This window comes from Pelodiscus sinensis, unplaced genomic scaffold (genome assembly GCF_049634645.1).
Source record: "Pelodiscus sinensis isolate JC-2024 unplaced genomic scaffold, ASM4963464v1 ctg70, whole genome shotgun sequence".
NCBI lineage: Eukaryota > Metazoa > Chordata > Testudines > Trionychidae > Pelodiscus > Pelodiscus sinensis.
The window spans coordinates 169,373-191,436 of NW_027466028.1; the positions used below are offsets into that span (position 1 = coordinate 169,373).

General features: G+C 61.7%; 1 protein-coding gene across 1 annotated transcript; it reads right to left on the reverse strand.

Annotated features, from left to right (window-relative positions):
• Positions 1 to 2,521: 2,521 nt before the first annotated feature.
• On the reverse strand, positions 2,522 to 21,569 carry LOC142825994 (all-trans-retinol 13,14-reductase-like). The gene is made up of 11 exons (XM_075918407.1): positions 20,752 to 21,569; positions 11,711 to 11,893; positions 10,437 to 10,666; positions 10,086 to 10,281; positions 9,376 to 9,573; positions 7,719 to 7,838; positions 7,330 to 7,468; positions 5,844 to 5,953; positions 4,561 to 4,727; positions 3,586 to 3,745; positions 2,522 to 3,392 (listed from the first exon to the last, which is right to left on the reverse strand). The coding sequence occupies exons 1-11, from the start codon at positions 20,909 to 20,911 to the stop codon at positions 3,247 to 3,249; spliced, it is 1,809 nt and encodes a 602-aa protein (XP_075774522.1). The 5' UTR covers positions 20,912 to 21,569; the 3' UTR covers positions 2,522 to 3,246.
• Between the last annotated feature and the right edge of the window lie 495 nt (positions 21,570 to 22,064).

Below are 22,064 nucleotides of genomic sequence, written 5' to 3' on the forward strand. Positions count from 1 at the left end.
GTCGATGGGCCAAGGAGACACCTAAAGCATGAGGGCTGACACCTGAGGGCTGCCAGCAGGGAACACAGTGATAGGCCGCTGGCCAGGTGACCTGCTGCAGCCAAGAAGAGACCAGGAAGGAGGGATAAAGATGCCATGTGGCAGACTCCATCTTGGGACTCAGCTCAGCACTTCATCCCAGAGGCAGCAGTGCAGGGATCGAAGAGCCGGAAAGAACTGTGGACCCATCCTGACCCTAGGATGTGCAACAAGGACTTTTAAGCCAGCAGCTGTGACATCTCTGCTAGAGCCTGCATCGAGAACTGGGAGATTCGGTGCATGTAATGTACTATCCTTTAACAACCTCACTCTCAGGCTTTTCTTTCTCGTAGCAATAAACCTTTCGATGTTAGATGCTAAAGGATTGGCTCAGCGTGATTTGTGGGTAAGATCCAGAGGGGAAATTGACCAGGGATCTGTGGCTGGTTTCCTGGAACCGGACAGAACTTATTCGGGGTAGGTGGGATTGGGTGCTAGGACCCCCCACCTGTGTATGAGGCCCGGGGCCATCTGGGGCACGGATATTGCTGGGGTGTCGGAGGGGTTTTGCTCGGGAGGCTTCAGGCAGGCAGCTGAAGCGCTCTGTGAGACTGGTTTGTGGCCTGTTAGGAGAGGTCACCAGTCTGGGGGCTGTAAGGAGCCCCGAAGTTGAGCAATTTGCCCTGAGCAGACGCCCTCAGCTGTGCCCAGACATGGCCTGATCCGTCACAGCGCCTCCCCCAGGAGCTGGGGGGCTACTGCAGGCCACAGTGTCCCTCTGTCTGGCCTAGCCACACCTTAGCTGCAACAGGTGTAGGCCCAAATTTGACTGGCGCTGCGACCTGGCAGCCAGGCTTTCAGTCTGCGCATGTCTGGCCCTGGTGCCCCTCTGCCATGCACGGCTCGTAGTGTTAAAGGCAACTCATGCGGTGGGGGGAGGTTGGGTGGGCACTGGGCGCTCACACCTTCGGCTGAGCCCACGCCAAGGGGTGTCCTGTCTCATGACAGGCCAGTGACAGTGCTGCTCAGTGGTCAGTGCGGGTCAAATGCCACCCCCCAGTGCAGCTAATTGTGCAGCAGGCAGGACACGTCCTTCCTGACCCTCCAGCAGGGGCTCAGCCCATGCCATGCCGCATGAGGGTCATTGGGCTTTGTCTTAGCAGGCATCACTGGGCACAGGACCATCACCTGCTGGTTCAAGTAGGCACCCCACAATGTCCCTAAAGAGCTGCAATTTCAGCCAGCCCCAAGCCAAGGCCGGCCTGGGCCCCTGACTCTGGTGGGGGAGAGGAGGGCAAAAACATCCCAGAGCGGTGCAGAAACCCTGGCAGGTAAAGTCCTGGGAAAACCTGGGGAAGTGCTCAAGAGTGTGTGTGAGAGAGAGAGAGAGAGAGAGAGAGAGAGAGAGAGTGTGTGTGTGTGTGTGTGCGTGTGTGTGTGCATGTGTGTGTGTGTGTGTGTGCACCCCCCTCCACACACACACACTGCAGCTTCCTTGGGCTGTTTGATTTCTCACACAGCCAGGCCTCGGGGGGCACTGTGCGGACTCACACGGCATCAGGCGCGCAGCCGCCGGCGCTGCAGGGTCGCGAGGGAGACAGGCCGGGCTGCCGCGAGGGGCGTGTGACCTGCGCGTTCAGCCAGGGCTCCAGCAGTGCAAGCCGGTGAAATTGCCTGGTGACGGGCGGCCGTCACACCGCCCGGCCGTGGTCGCGTTTTCAGCCCATTCCAGCGCAGCTGATTCCCGCTGCAGTGTGGCTTTGAGGGGCTTGTGCCTGAGAATGGCCCCCGCAGGGCAGTAACGGGGCGTCCAGGGCGGTTCAAGAGCCACCCCCGGCTTTGTACTGTTCTCAGTGTCTGATTTGTCTCCATTTAGGCCTTTGCGCAGAGACTGTCCGGGCTGGCCAATGTGCAGGCAAAGGGGCGTCCGCCGCGTGCCCCCGGCCTCCTTGCAGACCCAGCCGCACGCGGCTCCCCTCGGAGCCGTTCTCTGTGTACTTAGCCAAGGAGCCAAACCGAGCCCTTTTATCCATCAGGCGCAGCCTGGCCGTGGGCTGCCGTAGCCCTAACACTGGGGCTTGCTGCTGCCTGCACGGGGCCAGTCCCACGCAACACAAACGCTGCGCTTCTCACAGCGAACAGGGTCTCGAAGCCAAAGGACGAGGCGACAGGGCCCGCCCATCCAGGTGGCAGCCGACAGGCCCACCCGCCCCGTGTGGCCATTCTGGGGCACGGCCGGGGGCGGGGCCAAACGGCAGCGCAAACGGCCTGGCACCGCCCCCACTCCCGGGGCAGTGAGCATCCTCTCGGACAGCCCTGGGAAATGCATTTGCAGGGTGCGGGACTCTACCAGTGAGGGCGACGCACCGCAAGGGATGCCCGCCAGCCTCGCTCTTTCCCCTCAGCAGCAGCGGGAACGGCCTCGGAGGGATCCCGGCCTGAGTGTGGCCGGCGGCCGCAGGGATCACGGAGCATCGCACCGGAACCGAGCCGAGAGCAGGGCTAGGAAGGGGCTTTGCTTTATTTCTCCTGTGGCCATTTCAGGCCGTGCACCGGGCTCCCTGGAAATCGCGCTCCGAGCCGCTGGGTGGCTGCAGCCGAACAGACCGGGTGGTGGATCGTGGCCTGTGTCCTGAGCCACGCGGAGAGGCACCGGGCTGTCCAGGGCAGGGCTGTGCAGAACACGCGGTGGGGGGAAGCCAGGACTGGGAATGTGCTGAGGCCCCCCTGCAAGTGGCACCCAGGCCAGCGGGGCCAGCAGGCTGCGGGTGGCGTTTCTCGACCACTGGGTGCTGGCAGGCGCATTGCAATGCCCTGAGCCAGCCGCCAGGGGCCGTGCGGCCCCGCCCTGGTCCGGGTTGCACCCCGGGCTGGCCTAGGCAGAAAGCCAGGCTGGTTTCAGAGCAAGGAGCGCACAGGGGCACGTCTCCGGGGCGATGCCGCCCAGTGCCTGGCCTGTGCCGCTAACTCGGAGGAAGGGCTGTTTGCAGCACAGACAGGCCTGAACTCACCCAACCTCTGGGACCCAGGGGCTGTGCCTCCCTCCCCCCCATCCTACTAAACAGCCCCCAGCCCAAGCCAGCTGGGAAATCCCAGCCTGGCCCGTCTGCCAGAACACGTCTGTGGACGAGGCCGATTCCCTCTCCGGCGAGGGCCCGGCCCAGGGGACGCGGGGGCCTGGTGAGGCCGAGCTCCAAAGGGCAGAGGTGGGGCAGCCGGCCCATGGTCCTAGGCTGCCTTCTTGCCCTGCGCCCGCTTGAGCCGCCTCTTCAGGAGCAGCAGGTCCACGTAGAGGATGCGGCGGAGGACGGCGGAGGCGCAGATGAGGCCGCCGTGCAAGGCCCCCGCCAGGCCGCAGCTGAACACGTCCTGCCCTGGGACGGGGATACAAGGAGGGCGTCAGGGGCGGGGCAGCCCTTGGACTCGCACGCTGGGTTCGGCAGCCCCGGAGGGACCCCCCCACCCAGGCCTCAACCCGGAGCGGGGCCTGGGCCCCCAGTGGCTCCTGCTGGCTTGCCAGGCTCCTCCCCCAAAGGCGGGGGGAGAGGGGCGGGAGGCTGCCCTTACCCGTGAGGTAGAGGTTCCTGACGGGCGTCTCCGCCCGCATGGCGGCCACCACGGCTGGCACGAAGCGGCTCACGTTGTGCTCAGCCCCGTACATCTCCCCGCGGGGCGCCAGCAGGTAGTGCTGGTTGGTGAGCGGGGAGGCCGCCTCCAGGTACACCACCTGCCCGGAGGGGGGACAAAGGGAGGAACGTGGGGCTACAGCAGCCCCCAGCCTACGGGCGGGGTCCCTGAACCCGGGTGCAGCTGCTGCAGCCCCACGAGTGCCAGCTCCTCCAGGCTGGGTCACACCAAAGGTCCAGCCGAGGCCAGTGCCGGGTGCCCCAGAGGGGGGAACAGACCAGGGCATCATCCAGTCATCCCTCGCCTGTCGCCCATTCCCAGCCCCTGACAAACAGGCTAGGGCCCCTCCCTGCCCAGCCTGGCTGACAGCCATTTATGGACCTATCTAGCTCTTTTTTGAACCCTGTTAAAGATTCGGCCTTCATAACCTCCTCTGGCGAGGAGTTCCACAGGTTGACTGAGCGTTGTGTGAAGAAAAACTTCCATTTGTTTGTTTTAAACCTGCTGCCTATTCATTTCATTTGGTGGCCCCTAGTTCTTCTGTTATGGGAACAAGTCAATAACTTTTCCATATTCACTGTTTCCACACCACTCATGATTTTATAGACCTGTATCCTATCCCCCTCAGTCTCCTCTTTTCTAAGCTGAAAAGTCCCAGTCTCTTTAATCATACGGGTCCCGTTCCAAACCCCAAATCACTTTTCTTCCCTTTTCCAGTGCCAATATTTCTTTTTTGAGGTGTGGCGACCGCATCTGTGCGCCGTATTGCAGCTGTGGGCGAGCCATGGATTTCCACAAAGGCAAAGAGATTTTCTCTGTCTTAGTCGCTATCCCTTTGCGCCGGGGGTCTGGGGGTGAACCGTGCCAGCAGGGCAGGGCACTGCTCCCAGAGCTACTGCAGAAACCAGCCCTCACCTTGTCCCGGAGCTGAGGGAACCTCTCCAGGGCCATGGCCAGCAGGCGCTGGGCAATCTGCATCTTGTAGGCCTGGTAGTCAGCCCCTCGGCTCTTCACGCAGGCCCCCGCCCACTCCTCGAACCACTCGTAGCGAGCCATGCTCAGGATGGTCATGCAGGACCGGCCTGCAGCAGGGAGAGAGCTGAGTCGGGCCCCAGCGCTCTGGGATCTCGGGTCGCCCCCGCGAGGGAGACCGGCTGGCACTCCTGCAGCGCGCGGGGGGGCCCAGCTGCGCACTCGTGGCCGGGGCGATGTCTCGCGTCGTCCCTGCGCAGGGCCTGGGCGTCTGCCTGGACGAGACGGGGCCGGGCCGCAGGCGGCGTGACCAGAGCCCCGGGGCTGCATCCCGCTCACCCCAAGGTCCTGGGTTCAGCCGTGGCGCCTGCGGAGCAGGGTGGGGCCCAGGGCCAGGCGGGTGGGGAGGGTTCGAGCTGACGCGCCGAGGGCAGCGCTGCCCGGACCCCGGTGCCAGAGGCGCGCCCGCAGGGCTCGACAGGCATGTGGGGATGGACGTTTTGGCCTGGGCTGGCGCGTGGGCTCCATGCCGAGGGGCTCGGGGGGCTGGAGCCCTAGCACCACCCTCAGATGGCATTTTAGGGGGCACATCGGCCTCCCCAGGCTCCCCGAGCCCCGCATAGCCCGACGTCCGGCTGCACAGACGGGCCATTAGCTCCTCCGGCCTGACCCCCGTAGAGCACGGCCCCCGCGGTCCCGTTTCCCTGTGCCCGGCCCAGTGACAGGGCTGGGAGGGGCACGTCTCTTCCCAGCAGCCTCCCGGGGGTGGCAGGACCTCCAGAGCCGGGAAATCCCCAGGCCCCTTGGAGCTTCCTGCACGGCCCCAGTCTCACCCGTAACAGGGCCTGGCTTCCCGCCTGAATGGGCCCAGCTCAGCTCCCTGCCACGGGCGCTGCCCCGCCTCTCCTTTCCTGGGCCGCCCGTCTGAGCAGAGCCCGCTCCTCCGCCCGCCCGTGCGGCATGTCCTCCCGCCGCCACTCCGCTGGCTTTGGCCAGGAGCCGGCCTGGCTGGAGGTCCAGGGGCACCGCGCAGAGGCTGGGGCCAGGTCTGCGGGAGCCTCTTGGCTACTGGGCAGGGTGGCCAGCAGGTACAGGCGGGGGCTTGCTCCTCTGGGATCTCCGTGTCGGACTCCCCCCCCGCGGGGCGTCTCAGGACCCCTGCGCTCCGCCCCCGCCCCACTCCCAAGGGCAGAGGCCCCCGGCCTGGCCGGTCTGCGGGCGGGTACCTGGGTGTCTCTGCTGGTACGTGGGGTCCTTGGCGGACGGGAAGGTGATGAAGAACATGGGCAGGTTCTCACTCACCTCCTCCCTGCGCAGGGCAGCGTAGCGGGTCATCCTGCAAGGACCAGACAGGGCGCCAATGGCGCAGCAGAGACCAGCCCTCGCGGGGGGGGGCTGCACCCTGGCCCTCTGCACCCACGAGCTGCCCTTGCCGCCCGCCCACCCCTCCTGGGCACGGTGGAACAGGCTGGCCCGGGGCTGGCGGCAGGCCCCTCCCCGTGCACGTGAACGAGTCTGAACTGAGCCGCGAGCTGCCTGGCGCGAGCCTGGGGGTCTGAGTCCCAGCCCTGCCCCCTCCCGCTAGTGCAGACGTGGGCTGGTCTGCGCTGCAGCATTCGGCCCAGTGCATGGCCCGGGCGGTGCCATTTATCCCTGACCCAGGCAGGTACCCCTGGTCACCCCCACGGCCCTTTGGAGCCCCTCCTGCCCGCCCGCCACTGCAGGTGTCCACACAGCTGGGCCAGATCCCCTGGGTCCAGCTGGTCGCCCAGGCAACGGCAGGTGCCCCCGACCCCGTGTGGTGCCAGAGCAGGGACGCTCCCAGCTGCCCGGGAACGTACCCAGGGTCCTGCCTGGGCTTGTGCAGCCCCTGCTGATGCTTCGCCTCATTCCTGGGTCTGTCTTCACAGGCGGCAATTGCACCGCCCACCCCCGGGCCAGTTGGGCAGCAGCGTCTAGTGGGTAGGTTCTGCCACTGACCTGCTCGGTGACCTAGGGCTAGTTGCTGATCCTCCCTGTGCCTCAGTTTCCCCTCCCCCTCTTCATCTCTCATCTATTTATATCGTGCACTCATCGGCGCCAGGGCTGTGTGTCCGTCCAGCGCCTAGCGCAGCGGGGCCTTTAACAGCCAGTAATGACCGGAGCAGCAGATCTCACTTCGATGGCTCCCTGCATCTGCCGCGCGTAACGGCCGCGCCCGCTGAACTGTCATTCAGAGCTCCGGTCAGTTTCCCATTTGCGCGGTGTTCCCCATTACTCATTACGGTTCCCGTTCCCCTCCCCAGCCCGTGGCAGGGAGGGATGCAGAGGGAAAACCTCGCTGACTCTGGAAATGCGCCCACCTCTGGGGCGGGACACGGCCGCTGTTTGCCAGCATGCCGCAACGCTGCAGGAAAGGAGACACCAGGAAGGCGAGGCGGGTGGCTTGGAAGGAGCCGAGATTCACTTTGATTGCAAACTCCTCTCTTATGCTACATGCCTGCACCCAGGAACCCCCCATAGCAAAGGGGGAACAGGGCCGGATCTCTGGATTTCCCACGAGCTGATCCCTTGCGGCCACTGGCGGGCTGCGTCTGACGAACTCCGTGGCATGGAGCCCGGCCCTGGGCCCTAGGGGAGGGGCAGGCAGAGGGGACGCCTGCTCCGAGGGGGTGACAGAGCGAGGTCCCAGGACCTGCAGCATCCTGCCCCGGGCCCTGGCCCCCCACTTACATCTCATCCAGATTGTTGTCCTGGTAGACCCAGTAGTTGGTGGGTTTTATGCCCAGCTCCTCGGTGGTCCCTTGGAGGCCCACAAAGACCAGGAAGGAGCCCATGCCGTGCTGCACCATGCTGAGCACAGACTGGATCCCTGTGGGCGAGAGCGAGAGGCTAAGCGGGGAGAGGGGGCTGGGCCCCGGAGCGCCACGCGCCTCCACGGCCCTGCTCCTGCTGTGGAGCCCCGGGGTCCAGCCCCCCCTAGGACATCCCAGCCCCCTCCCGGGTGTGCCCGGAGCAGCCCGAGGCTCCCTGCTCTCCACTGCTCCTTTGCAGGGGCCAGCTGGGTCCTGGCCACGGGTGGGGGCAGGCAGCCGAGCTCCCAGGGGGCTGCTCCCCGTTACCTGCTTGGCTCCTGATCTCGGGGGGCAGCAGCCTCCCAAAGGTGTTGAATATTCCAGCATCCGAGATCACAACAGGGGCATAAACCATCTCCTCCCGGCCCCGCTTCTGCACCGCCACCCCTGCCAGGAGACAAGGACGCCAGAGCCTGGCAGACGCGCCTCCGCCTCCTGGGGGGGTCGGTCCCCTGGGAAACGCGTCTCCACCCCCTGGGGGGTCGGTCCCCTGGCAGACGCGTCTCCGCCTCCGGGGGGGGTCGGTCCCCTGGGAAACGCGTCTCCGCCTCCTGGGGGGGTCGGCCCCCTGGGAAACGCGTCTCCGCCCCCTGGGGGGGTCGGCCCCCTGGCAGACGCGTCTCCGCCCCCTGGGGGGGTCGGCCCCCTGGGAAACGCGTCTCCGCCCCCTGGGGGGGTCGGCCCCCTGGCAAACGTGTCTCCGCCCCCTGGGGGGGTCAGCCTCCTGGGAAAGGCGTCTTGGGGGGGTCGGCCCCCTGGGAAAGGCGTCTTGGGGGGGTTGGCCCCCTGGGAAACGCGTCTCCGCCCCCTGGGGGGGGGTCGGCCCCCTGGGAAACGTGTCTCCGCCCCCTGGGGGGTCGGTCCCCTGGCAGACGCGCCTCCGCCTCCTGGGGGGGTCGGTCCCCTGGCAGACGCGCCTCCGCCTCCGGGGGGGTCGGTCCCCTGGGAAACGCGTCTCCGCCCCCTGGGGGGTCGGTCCCCTGGCAGACGCGTCTCCGCCCCCTGGGGGGGTCGGCCCCCTGGGAAACGCGTCTCCGCCTCCGGGGGGGTCGGTCCCCTGGGAAACGCGTCTCCGCCCCCTGGGGGGGTTGCCCCCCTGGGAAACGCGTCTCCGCCCCCTGGGGGGGTCGGCCCCCTGGGAAACGCGTCTCCGCCCCCTGGGGGGGTTGCCCCCCTGGGAAACGCGTCTCCGCCCCCTGGGGGGGTCGGCCCCCTGGCAGACGCGTCTCCGCCCCCTGGGGGGGTCGGCCCCCTGGCAGACGCGTCTCCGCCCCCTGGGGGGGTCAGCCCCCTGGGAAACGCGTCTTGGGGGGGTCGGTCCCCTGGCAGACGCGTCTCCGCCCCCTGGGGGGGTCGGTCCCCTGGCAGACGTGTCTCCGCCCCCTGGGGGGGTCAGCCCCCTGGGAAACGCGTCTTGGGGAGGTCGGCCCCCTGGCAGACGCGTCTCCGCCCCCGGGGGGGTCGGCCCCCTGGCAGACGCGTCTCCGCCCCCTGGGGGGGTCGGCCCCCTGGCAGACGCGTCTCCGCCCCCTGGGGGGGTCAGCCCCCTGGGAAACGCGTCTTGGGGGGGTCGGTCCCCTGGCAGACCCGTCTCCGCCCCCTGGGGGGGTCGGTCCCCTGGCAGACGTGTCTCCGCCCCCTGGGGGGGTCAGCTCCCTGGGAAACGCGTCTTGGGGGGGTCGGCCCCCTGGCAGACGCGTCTCCGCCCCCGGGGGGGTCGGCCCCCTGGCAGACGCGTCTCCGCCCCCTGGGGGGGTCAGCCTCCTGGGAAAGGCGTCTTGGGGGGGTCGGCCCCCTGGCAGACGTGTCTCCGCCCCCTGGGGGGGTCAGCCTCCTGGGAAAGGCGTCTTGGGGGGGTCGGCCCCCTGGCAGACGCGTCTCCGCCCCCTGGGGGGGGAGTTAGCCCAGCTGCCCCAGGACTCACCCACAGCCGCGCCACTCGCGGAGAGCAGGATCCGCCCCACGCGGGCTCTCACCAGCACGGCGCCGCCGGCCCACTGGATCACCGGGATGGCGTGGAAGGCGATTTCGCTGGCACCCCCCCGCGGGTACCAGGCGCCGCGCTTGTAGTGGTGGATCATGAGGGCGTTGATGAGGAAGCTGGAGTCTCTGGGGGGAACGCCTGGGGGGGGGGAGCGTCAGAAGAAGGGACCAGCCCCCTCCCCCCCACACACCGGGGGTTTCACTCCAGCGTCAGCAGAGCCTGAACCTGGTAGGCGCTGCACAACCCCCCCCAGCTGAGCCGGGGGGGGGGGGGGTAACTCCACCAGCTGTACAGCAGTAGCAGGCTGCTATCCTCTTGGAGATGGGAGGGGCAGCCAGGACAAGGGCTCTCGCCCGCACTCACCCGGCCTGCTGCCGTCCAGGCGTGGCACCGGTGGGAGGGGGCTGCCTACACGCACCCCTTTGCATTGGCCACGCTCCAGCAACGCACCGTGGCTGAGTGAGCCAGCGGCTCGGGGGCAGGGCAGAGCAAGGGACGCCCCCATGAGAGTGGCAGCGACCCGGTGCCACTACATGCCCCAGGGTTGGTGCCCTGAGACCCAAAGGGGCGACCCCCCCAGGCTGGGCTAGGTGCTCTGAAAGCCACGTCAGGCCCCGCAGCTCTGGGACCACGCGGGGGCCCTGCCTCACCGTAGAAGAGGTAGCTGAGGACGACCTGCAGGTCCTTGTTGGCCGTTAGCCGCTCCAGCACCTGGCTGTGGCTGGTGGCTGCCATCTTAAAGACGGGCGAGACCCAGTGAATGAGGCCCGAGCGGACCAGCAGCGTGGCCAGCCAGCGGGGGATCATCTTCAGCACGGCCACGAGGGGCACCCGGGTGGCCACCACCTGCGGGAAAGGCCAGAGCAGTCCAGAGTAACCGGCCTGGCAGAGCCGTCCACCCAGGCAGGCTGCTGTGCCCCCCCCCGCCCCTGTGCTCCTGCTCCCCCTGCGCCCTGTCCACGTACAGCCCCGAGCACTCAGCGCCGTGCCCCGGCTCTCACCTTCGACAGCCGCAGGAACTCCCTGATGGCCTCCTTCTCCTCCGGGAACTGCTCCTCCAGCTCCTCCGCGAAGGCCCTCTTGCCGGAGCGCAGGCGGTAGTGCCGGCCCCCGACCGTCACGGTGTCGTAGGGGTCCTCCAGTCGCACCCACTCCAGCTGCCCGTCGGTGAGCTGGTCCACGGCCACCCGCAGCATGCCCGCCGGGTGCATCTGGCCCACGTAATGGATGCCTGCCAGGCCCGGGCGAGAGGAAGGCTCGGGCCGGGTCCCGTCTGAGCGGGGACTGGGAGGGGGGGCTCTGGGCCAGAGCAGAAGCTGGAGGGAGCAGGCCCCGGTGCCACGTGCCGAACCCGCTGGGAGGTCGCTGCTGGCACCGGGCCCAGGCCTACCCCATGCCGGAGCCGGTGGCCACCTGGGCGGCCTCCTGGCCAATGACCCGCCAGGCCCCGCACTGCGGAGCTTATGAGATCTGACAGGAGCCTTGCCGCCCCCGTGCGGCAGATGCCAGGGAATTAACCCAATTAGCCTCCAGCCGGCACCGGGGTCCCCTTCGCCGAGGGCGCGGCGGGTTTGGGCCTGAGCTACGGTCACTGGGCGGCCCCTGGCCCCGGCCTGCTGCAGAGGGAGTGAGGGGCCAGCTCTGGCGTGGGGTATCCCGGGCGTGCTTGCCCCGTTCGCGGGGAGCCTGTCCCACGCCCCTCTCAGCACCAGGGCACAAGCCGCCTTCCGGCCTGCTGCCACTATCAGCTGAGTGCCCCCCCACGGGCCAGTCCTGTCACAACCCTCCATGTTACTACTGCGGGAGCAGGGCCAGGAGCGGCCCCTGCCAGCGAGTCCTCTCCCTTCGGATCCTCCTTCGCTGTGATGCCCCAAGTCCCCAGGAGAGGCGGGGCCGGCAGGGCCCACTGTGCCTGCAGCCTGGCCTCTGCGCCCCGGCTGCTGCCCCTTGTCTCGCACGTCGCCCGGCAGCTCTTTGGGGCAGGGGCTCTCCGAGCTCTGGCGGGGCAGCCCCAGGAGCGCGGGTCCCACGGGAGCACAGAACAGGCCCGGGCGTCCGCGCTTCGCTTGCCAGACCCTGCGGCTCCGAGCCAGGGAGAGCGCAGCCGGGGGGGGTCTGGAGGGGCCACCGGGAGGCGGGGCAGAGGCTGAGCTGCTTCCAACCCTGCTGCCCTCCCCCGGACAGGAAGCCGGCGGGGCCCCTGGCCGAGGGGCAGGGGGGAGCCGGTGGAATCCAGCGCCCCGGCGACGTCCCGGCCCGTGAGCCCCCCGCTTACCCACATCAAACTCAAAGCCCTTCTCCTGGAAGGTGTGGCAGCAGCCCCCGGCCTGGTCGTGCTGCTCCAGCACCAGCACCCGCTTGCCAGCCTTTGCCAAGGTGGCCGCCGCGGCCAGGCCCCCGATCCCGCTGCCGATCACAATGGCATCCAGCTGGGGCGGCACCTTCTCCAGGGAGAAACCTGGCGAGGGGCAGCAAAGGGACAGTGCCAGGGCTCTGTGCCGGGGGAGCAGTCGCTGCTACCAGCCCTTCCCCTGGCCCCGCTGCAGCATCTCCCCCCAGGCTCCCAGGAGCACGCGGGTGCCTCCTGCAGGGGGGCTGTGATGGACCCAAAGGGGGCTGCTTCCCTGAGGCTGCAGGACACAGGCAGACCCATGGCTCCCTCTGCTCCCCAGAACGGCTGGCAGGGGCTCCCAGGCAGAGGTGGCCAGATACCGCCCAGCGGCATAGCCACGTAGCAACCCCAGGGCTGGACTCCCTCCCCCAGCGCCTTGGGGGGTCATTCCTACCAGGGCATCAGATGGCACCCTGCCCCCTGGCATGACTGCATAGACAGGGGAGTAAGGGGGGTGCTGCCCCCCAAAGCCCCGAGTCCCATGTGGCCGGGGGCCCCTGGCTCCGCAAAGCCCAGAGTCCCGCCTGGCCGGGGGTGTCTGGCCCCCCAAAGCCCCGAGTCCCACCTAGCCGGGCGTGTCTGGCCCCCCAAAGCCCTGAGTCCCGTCTGGCCGGGGGTGTCTGGCCTCCCAAAGCCCCGAGTCCCGCCTGGCCGGGGTTCCCACTTGACTCCACACGCCATCATGGGACAGACTGCCACAGCAAGCACAGTGGGAGCCCATCCCCCGACCGAGGATGGAAAGGGGCCTGGAAATCCCTCCAAGTTCTCTTCAAACCAGCTTCCTGCCTCTGGGGAACCTTTGTTCAGAGCTTCAGTTTGAGCCAAGGACCCAGCGGCCCGACCAGCTGCGGACGTGCTCCAGGGAGGGGACTCGCGCCAGCACATTGTTCTGTCTTTGCCACAATCTGCACCAAGAACTTGGCAATTGGCGTGTGTGTTTGGTTCCTTTAACAATTTTAACTCGTCTGTTTCCCTCCCTCCCTTAGGATCATGGATTCACAGACACTAGAACGGGACGGGACCGCAAAGGGCCCTGGAGAGGCAGCGAGTCCAGTCCCCTGCCCTCACGGCAGCACCAAGCACCGTCTAGAGCATCCGTGATCTGTCCAACCGGTTTTTAAATATCTCCAGGGAGGGGGATTCCACCCCCCCCCCCAGGCAATTTATCCCAGTGTTTAACCCCCTGACAGGCAGGAAGCTTTTCCTAATGTCCAACTGAAACCTCCCTGGCTGCAGTTCAAGCCCATTGCTTCTTGTCCTGTCCTCAGAGGCCAAGGAGAACAAGTTTTCTTCCTTCTCCTTGTGACACCCTTTAGGTACTTGAAAACCCCTCTCACGTCCCCTCTCAGTCTTCTCCTTTCCAAATGAAACAAGCCCGATTCTTTCAGTCTCCCCTCAGAGCTCATGTTCTTCAGACCTTTCATCATTCTCGTTGCTCTTCTCTGGACCTTCTCCAGTTTCTCCATGTTTCTTGAAATGCGGTGCCCAGAACGGGACACAATCCTCCAGCTGAGGCCTAACCAGCAGAGTAGTGTGGAAGAATGACTACTTGTTTCTTGCTCGCAACACTCCTGCTAATGCCGCCCAGAATCACGTTTGCTTTTTTTGCAGCAGCGTCACACTGTTGACTCATATTCAGCTTGTGGTCCACTCTGACCCCTAGATCCCTTTCTGCCGTACTCCTTCCTAGACAGTCGCTTTTCCAATGTCAAATGGATTGTTCCTTCCTAAGTGGAGCACTTTGCATTTGTCCTTATTAAACTTCATCCTGTTTACCTCAGACTATTTCTCCAGTTTGTCCAGATCATTTTGAATTATGACCCGTCCTCCAAAGCAGTTGCCACCCCTCCCAGCTTGGTATCATCTGCAAACTTAATAAGCGTACTGTCTATGGCAATATCTAAATCGTTGATGAAGATATTGAACAGAAGCGGCCCCAAAACAGACCCCCCCGTAGAGCCCCACTTGTTATGCCCTTCCAGCAGGATTGTGAACCATTAATAACTATTCTCTGAGTACAGTTATCCAGCCAGTTATGTGCCCACCTTATAGTAGCCCCATCTAAGTTGTATTTGCCTAGTTTATTGATAAGAAGATCATGCTGGCTGTTACCTGTCACCTTATTATCTTCCAAGTGTTTGCAGATGGATTCCTTCATTACTTGCTCCATTATCTTTCCTGGCACAGAAGTTAAACTGACTTTTGTGTAGTTTCCTGGGTTGTTCTTATTTCCCTTATTATAGATGGGCACTAGATTTGCTCTTTTCCAATCTTCTGGAATCTCTCTTGTCTTCCATGACTTTTCAAAGATGCTAGCTAAAGGCCCAGATACCGCCTCTATCAGCTCCTTGAGTATTCTAGGATGCATTTCATCAGGCCCTGGTGACCTGCAGACATCTAACTTTTCTAAGGAATTTTTAACTTGTTCTTTTATCTTCTAAACCTACCCCATTGCCATTAGCATTCACTATGGGTATGTCTACACTATCCCTCATTCCACGAGGAGTAACGGTAGTTCGAACTAGGAAGCCTAGTTCGAACTACCTAGTTCGTGCCGCGTGTAGCCGCGCGGCACGGGGTTCGAACCAGCCGGTATTTAAAAATGGCGGCGCCCGGCTTATGCAGATGAAGCCCGGGAAATTCAAATCCCGGGCTTCATTTGCAAGTGCGGTATGCCTACATTACCCTCCTATTTTGAAATAGGAGGGTAGTGTAGACATACCCTATGTTAGGCATTTCTTCATCAGACTTCTTGGTGAAAATCAGAAGATTGGAACGTGCCATTTCCAAGTTTCCTGTTACTGTTTCTACCTCCTCGCTGAACAGTGGGCCTATCTTGTCCTTGGTCTGCCTCTTGCTTCTAATATATTTATAGAATGTCTTCTTGTTTCTCTTTATGTCTCTAGCTAGTCTGAGCTTGTTTTGTGCCTCTGCCTTTCTAATCTTGCCCCTGCATATCTGTATTGTTTGTTTACAGTCATCCGTTGTAATTTGTCCTAATTTTCACTTTTTATATGACTCCTTTTTGATTTTGAGATCATGCAAAATCTCCTGGTTAAGCCAAGGTGTTTTTTTGCCATACTTTCTCTTTCCTATGCAGTGGAATACAGGCAGTCCCCGGGTTACGTACAAGATAGGGACTGTAGGTTTGTTCTTAAGTTGAATCTGTATGTAAGTCGGAACTGGCATCCAGATTCAGCCGCTGCTGAAACTGACCAGCTGCTGACTACAGGAAGCCGGAGGCAGAGTTGCTCTGCCCCCGGCTTCCTGCAATCAGCCAGCTGATCAGTTTCAACAGGCTGAATCTGGATGCCAGTTCTTACATACAGATTCAACTTAAGAACCCCAGGCGTCCCCAAGTCAGCTGCTGCTGAAACTGATCAGCGGCTGATTCCAGGAAGCCCGGGGCAGAGCAACTCTGCCTCGGGCTTCCTGTAGTCAGCGCTGATCAGTTTCAGCAGCGGCTGACTTGGGGACGCCTGGGACAGAGCAGCTGGGGTGCTGCCGGGTTGGTCCAGTAGAGCCCAGAGCGGCACTACGGGACCAACTGGCAGCGCCCCAGCTGCTGTACCACAGGCGTCCGGAGCAAAGCCGCGGAGCACGGGGGCAGCGGGACAGCCCAGACGCGCCGTGGCTGTCCTGCTGCCCGCAGGCTCCGCGGCTTTGCTCCCCGTCTCCCTGGTCTGCTGGTCTCCAGCAGACCAGGGAGACCGGGAGCAAAGCGGAGCAAAGCCGCAGAACACGCCGGCAGTGGGACAGCCGCGGCGCGTCTGGGCTGTCCGCTGCCCGCATGCTCCGCAGCTTTGCTCTGCTTTGCTCCCCGTCTCCCTGGTCTGCTGGTCTCCAGCAGACCAGGGAGACGGGGAGCAAAGCCGCGGAACACACCGGCAGCGGGACAGCCGCGGCGCGTCTGGGCTGTCCGCTGCCTACGTGCTCCGCAGCTTTGCTCCACGTCTCCCCAGACCAGGGAGACGGGGAGCAAAGCCGGGGAGCACGCGGGCAGCGGACAGCCCAGACGCGCCGCGGCTGTCCCGCTGCCGGCGTCCTCAGAGGCTTTGCTCCCCGTCTCCCTGGTCTGCTGGTCTCCAGCAGACCAGGGAGACGGGCAGCAAACCCCGTTCGTAACTGCGGATCCAACATAAGTCGGATCCGTGTAACTCGGGGACTGCCTGTAGCTTGCTTTTGGACCCATAATAATGTCCCTTTGAAAAACTGCTAACTCTCTTCAGTAGTTTTTCCTCTTAGGGTATGTCTACACTACAGAATTTTTTCAGAAAAACAGACGTTTTTCCGAAAAAAAAAAAAAGAATTATGTCCACACTGCAATCACATTCTTTTGAAAGAAAATCAAAAGAACAGAGGGGTTTTTCCAACATTGGTAATCCTCATTCTATGAGGAAGAAGCCTTTTTCCAAAATAACTCTTTCAGAAAAAGGCGTGTGTGGATGGGGGAAGAGGGAGTTCTTTTGAAAGAAGAGGAAAGAGGAAAAAGCACAGGTGCCCTGGTGGCCATTCCGCCCATAGTAATCTCAGCTTAAATGCAAGACAGCGTCTATTCAGTGTGGACACTATCTGTCAAAAAAGCAGATCGCTTTTTCTATGCACTTTTGCAGTGTGGACACTTTCGGAAGAAGTTTTTCCGGAAGATCTCATTCACCTCTTCTACCTGAGTAGGTGGTCTGTAGTAGACCCCTAGCATGACATCACCCTTGTTTTTAACCCCTTTTCCCCTAACCTAGAGACTCTCAACACGTCTATCTCCTACGTCCATCTCCACCTCAGTCCATGTGTGTACATTTTTAATATACATGGCAACACCGCCTCCCTGTTTACCACACCCATCCTTCCTGAGGGAGCTGTACCCTTCTACCAGTATTCCAACCCCTCTCCTTCCTTCCTTCCATTCTAAAGGATCGGCAGCAGTGTGATTTGGGGTAAAATCGAAGTTAGAAATTGACCTGAGAAGGTGGTTGGTCCTTTTCGAGCAGTAGAACCTTTTTAGTTGTGAGATTGGTTTCATCTATACAAGGAGCATTACTGGTGGTGGCCCAGGAGAGCTGGAGGGTCTGAGGGAATCAGGGTGGATTGATTTAAATCGCAATTTAAATCACCAAAAAAATCATCAAGTTACCAAAATAGCTAAGAGGGACTGTGCTTAGAGTGTACTTAATTCTGGCAAATCTCAGCAGGGTAGCTGAGCTGGTCTGTAATTTTAACTAATTTTGGAGTAAGCCCCATCCAGCTGGCAGGCACGTCTGGTTTTTGAGAACACAACTGGAGGGTGAGCTCTGCTGAAGTAAAACAGGGAACAGACTTATGGCATCACCGTTATGGCCTGTGGCCACGAAGTTCCAAAGTAGGCGGCACGGACGCTGTGATAGAAAGCGTCTCTCAGCTTGCTGTGCTCGTGCTGTAGACGCGAGTCCTGGATTCTAACCCTAGGTAACTAATTGAACAAGCCAGAAGGATTAGCTAAGCTCCCCATTATTTTCTAGCAACATCCAACCCAGCAAACAGCTTGGGAATGTGCTTGTCAAATCCCATCACCACTAACAGGCCAAGAGCGAGCCTTGAAGGGGGGTTGCCCACGAGTAAACCTGTTAACCTCCACGGTGCCACAGGACGCCTCATTGTGTCTTGAATGATGTAAGTGACTAGCCAGCTGACCTGCTCAGCTTCGTGGCTTTTCCCCCAATAAGCAGCTTTCCGTAGGATGGTTCATTCTTGTGCCAGGCCCTGCGTGTTCCTCTTGTGCAGCTTCCGCTTGGCACGTTTTCCGTTTTCACCCAGGGAAGGAATTTCTTCCAAATAGTCCCAGGCAGGGGCTCTCTTACGCCCAAAAGCCAGGACCGTTTTTCTGTGGCAAAAGCTGGGGGGGGGGGGGGGGGGATACAGGAAGCTCTGTGCGTGCTGAATAAAGTTCCCTTTTCCCTTCCAGTTCCGTTCTACGCTGCCTCCACCCTTTCCTACATAGTGTGTCTCCGTCCTTAAGACAACGTCTTCACTAACTACTGACACTGCCATGCTTGGCCCAGGGCCACCACCCACATAAGCACAGAACAGAAACAAGATATGGTACACCCACATCTGGAATACTGTGTACAGATGTGGTCTCCTCACCTCAAAAAAGATATTTTGGCCTTGGAAAGGGTTCAGAAAAGGGCAAGTAAAATGATTAGGGGTTTGGAACGGGTCCCATATGAGGAGAGGTTAAAGAGACTGGGACTTTTCAGTTTGGAAAAGAGGAGACTGAGGGGGGATATGATAGAGGTCTATAAAATCATGAGTGGTGTGGAGAGGGCCGATAAAGAAAAGTTATTTATTAGTTCCCATAATATAAGAACTAGAGGACACCAAATGAAATTAATGGGGAGCAGGTTTAAAACTAATAAAAGAAAGTTCTTCTTCACACAGCGTGTTGTCAACCTTTGGAACTCCTTGCCAGAGGAGGCTGTGAAGGCTAGGACTATAATAGAGTTTAAAGAGAAGCTAGATAATTTCATGGAGATAAGGTCCATAAAAGGCTATTAGCCAGGGGATAAAACGGTGTCCTTGGCCTCTGTTTGTCAGAGGCTGGAGAGGGACGGCAGGAGACAAATGGCTTGATCATTGTCTTCGATCCACCCTCTCTGGGGCACCTGGTGCTGGCCACTGTGGGTAGACAGGATACTGGGCTAGATGGACCTTTGGTCTGACCCAGTACGGCCGTTCTTATGTTAACCCAGTCCCGCCTGGCTCTGGCTTTACACTTGAGCCTGTAGTCAGCTGAGAAGCAGAAATGGAAAGCCCAGAACTGTCAAGCAGCAAGAGCTGGGAGTTAGGGACAGACTAGAGCCATCAATTCAGTGTTATGAGGCTGTAAGTGCAGGTGTAGCACGGCTGTGATGAGAGCTAATTGTAGATGTTACAGTTAAATGAGAAATGTGGTACTGATGACTTTTTAAATTTAAATCAGACTTTTTTATTTCAAAAAAATTGATTTTGGTCCACCCTGGAGGGAATTACTTGTATGGCTTCTTGTTAGCCAGTGGGATGAACAGAAGTGCTCCTTGTGACTGGTTTGGTGCACCTGTTACTGCAGGCCCCCAGTCATGGGCTGTAAGCAGCCCTGGCTCTACGCAATTATCTCCATCAACGATTTAGATATTGGCATAGAGAGTACGAGGCTTAAGTTTGCAGATGATCCCAAGCTGGGAGGGGTTGCGACTGCTCCGGAGGACGGGTCAAAACGATCTGGGCAAACTGGAGAAATGGTCTGAGGTGAATAGGATGAAGTTTAATAAAGGACAAATTCAAAGTGCTCCACTTAGGAAGGAACAATCCATTTCACACTTACAGAATGGGAAGCGACTGTCTGGGAAGGAGCACGGCAGAAAGGGATCTAGGGGTCATAGTGGACCACAAGCTGAATATGAGTCAGCAGTGTGACGCTGTTGCAAAAAAAGCAAATATGATTCTGGGATGTATTAACAGGAGTGTTGTGAGCAAGACATGAGAAGTCATTCTTCCGCTCTACTCCGCGCTGGTTAGGCCTCAGCTGGAGTATTGTGTTCAGTTCTGGGCACCGCATTTCAGGAAAGATGTGGAGAAATTGGAGAAGGTCCAGAGGCAGCCTCGCCAGCAGCGCTCGCGGGGACTGGGGTGTGACACGGCAGACGGGAGACTCCGGGCAACAGGCCAGGGTCAGATCCGGACATCTGGCAACCAAACTGGGAACTGGCTAATGAGGGGTCTCCGAGCCGGCCGCTCCAGGGGCTAGCGAGGGGCTCTCCGAGCCGGCCGCTCCGGGGGCTAGCGAGGGGCTCTCCGAGCCGGCCGCTCCGGGGGCTAGCGAGGGGCTCTCCGAGCCGGCCGCTCCGGGGGCTAGCGAGGGGCTCTCCGAGCCGGCCGCTCCGGGGGCTAGCGAGGGGCTCTCCGAGCCGGCCGCTCCGGGGGCTAGCGAGGGGCTCTCCGAGCCGGCCGCTCCGGGGGCTAGCGAGGGGCTCTCCGAGCCGGCCGCACTGGCTGTGATCTGTGCTCTCGGGCCAGGACTCAAGCTCCCAGGTTGCAAGGAGAGTCTGAGTGACCTGCCATTGCCCAAACGGAAGCTGGGTCCGTGCTCCAAAGGCTTTCCTGGCAGAGACCCAGCACCGCCCCCCAGGCAGCGTTTTTCCGCCAGCCCCTCGCTGGGCACGCTAGCTCTGCCCACAGAACCACGCTGTCGCGGGCGGAGCTGCATCCACACTGGGGTTTTGCCGGCACAGGGGGTCAACTAGGGCGTGTGATTTTGTCACACCACAGCCCACGTAACTAGCCGACAAAGCAGTGTCCTGCAGCCCCTACCAGCCCATGCGAAAGGCACCACTAATCGCTATCAAACATTAACAGAGGCCGTTCCAGAGCTCAGCCGAGGGGTTGCCTGGAGTGGCTCGGGATCAAAGCCTTTCCCAGTGGATTGGTTCAAAGCCACCAGCCCGGCGCTTGGGCCTGGGTTGCACAGAAGAGTCCAGGCTGGCCCAACACGATGTGTCTGGGATTTCAATGCAGCTGATGGACTTGGGGGGATGGAACAAGCCTGTAGCTCTGAAAAGGAAAAATGAAGGAGCATCCAGGCAACTAAGGCTGCTTGGAGAAGGGCCCCGCAGGCGCCAGCAAGGACAAGTGCAGCAGGCATCTCAGAGAGGCCCTCAAAGCTCAGCGGACAGAGGTGATCCTGGGACAGGGAGGGTCACGGGACACCAGGCAACGGGCTGGCAGCTGCTGGGGCAGCAGCCATCAGGACACAGTAGAGGGTCCCAGCTGGGGGCAGGGAGGAGCCACCCTTGGGGGGAGTCGAGCCGATGGCCGCCGGGAGGGCCAGGCACCCATAGACAGTCTGAGCCACCCAGGGGCCCGGGCCCTGGGGCCGTAACGCCCCTTAGTGCTCCCTGGCTCTCTAGACTTACCCTGCTTCAGCACCTTGTCCCTGAGCTTCTGATCCGTGACCAGCGGGCGGGGAGGCGGCAGGGGGCCCCCGGCAAAGGGGTTCCCCGCACGGCCGAAGAGCCGGGCACCCAGCAGCCCCGCGGCCAGCAGGCAGAGGCACAGGAGAAACACCAGCCACATGGCTGCCGGCTGCAGGGCTGAGCACAAATCCCCAGGCCAGCTGGGAGCAGCAGGTGGGCGGGGTGCCAGCTTGGCCTCTGTCCCAGCGGATAAGCCCGGCTGTTAACCCTTCGCGTGGCTCCGCCACAGCCGGGCAAGCTCGGTGGAGTCCCTGCCGATCCGGCCTGCCCGGCTAGTGCCTCTCGGATCGACTGCTCCAGACAAACGCCCGCCCAGCCCACATGGGGAGACTGGCCCAGCCCTTCGCTCCTTCGGCCAGAGCGGCACGCTGCAGCCACACGGCTCTGGGACCACCTGTGGCCAGCGCCCTGCCCCTTGGCCAGCTGGGTTTCACCAGGGTCCCCACATCAGCCTGGGCAGCTGTTTGCACCAGTCCACACGTGCCACAGGCTGAGCGCCACGTGACTCACACAGCAGCAGGCAGGAGCCACGTTCACACGCATGTTCATTGACTCCCAGGGCAGGCAGAGCCCTCAGGAGTCATCAAGTCCAGCCCCCTGCCCAAGGCAGGACCAGCCCGACTCAATCAACCCGGCCAGGGCTTTGTCAAGCAGGGACTTAAAACCCTCTAGGGACAGAGACTCCACCCCCGCCCTAGAGAACCCAGCCCAGCGCTTCCCCACCTGCCTAGGGAAAGAGCTTTTCCTAATCTCCAACCTGGACCTCCCCCGCTGTAACCTGAGCCCATTGCTCCTTGTTCTGCCACCCGCCCCCCCTGAGAACAGCCTCTCGCCATCCTCTCTGGAACCCCCCTTCAGGAAGTTGAAGGCTGCTCTCAAATCCCCCCCCACTCTTCTCTTCTGCAGACTAAACAACCCCAAATCCCTCAGCCTCTCCTCGTGGGTCGTGTGCTCCAGACCCCTAATCATTTTGCTTGCCCTCTGCTGGGCCCTCTCCAATGCGTCCACATCCCTTCTGTAGTGGGGGGCCCAGAACTGGACACAATACTCCACATGTGGCCTCACCAAAGCCGAATAAAGGGGAATAATGACATCTCTGGCTCTGCTGGCAATGCTCCTCCTAATGCACCCCAACATGCCGTTAGCCTTCTTGGCTACCAGGGCGACTGTTGACTCATCTCCAGCTTCTCATCCCCTGGAGCCCCCAGGCCTTTTCTGCAGAACTGCTGCTTGCCAGTCGGTCCCCAGCCTGT

What these genes read in the sequence shown, in the direction of transcription:
- LOC142825994 (XM_075918407.1), bottom strand. Translation starts at nt 20,911, where the DNA reads ATGTGGCTGGTGTTTCTCCTGTGCCTCTGCCTGCTGGCCGCGGGGCTG. An exon ending in GGACAAGGTGCTGAAGCAGG is followed by an intron (nt 11,894 to 20,751) that starts GTAAGTCTAGAG and finishes GCCCCTCGCCAG; the next exon opens with GTTTCTCCCTGGAGAAGGTG. An exon ending in CAGGAACCTCTACCTCACGG is followed by an intron (nt 3,393 to 3,585) that starts GTAAGGGCAGCC and finishes TCCCCGTCCCAG; the next exon opens with GGCAGGACGTGTTCAGCTGC.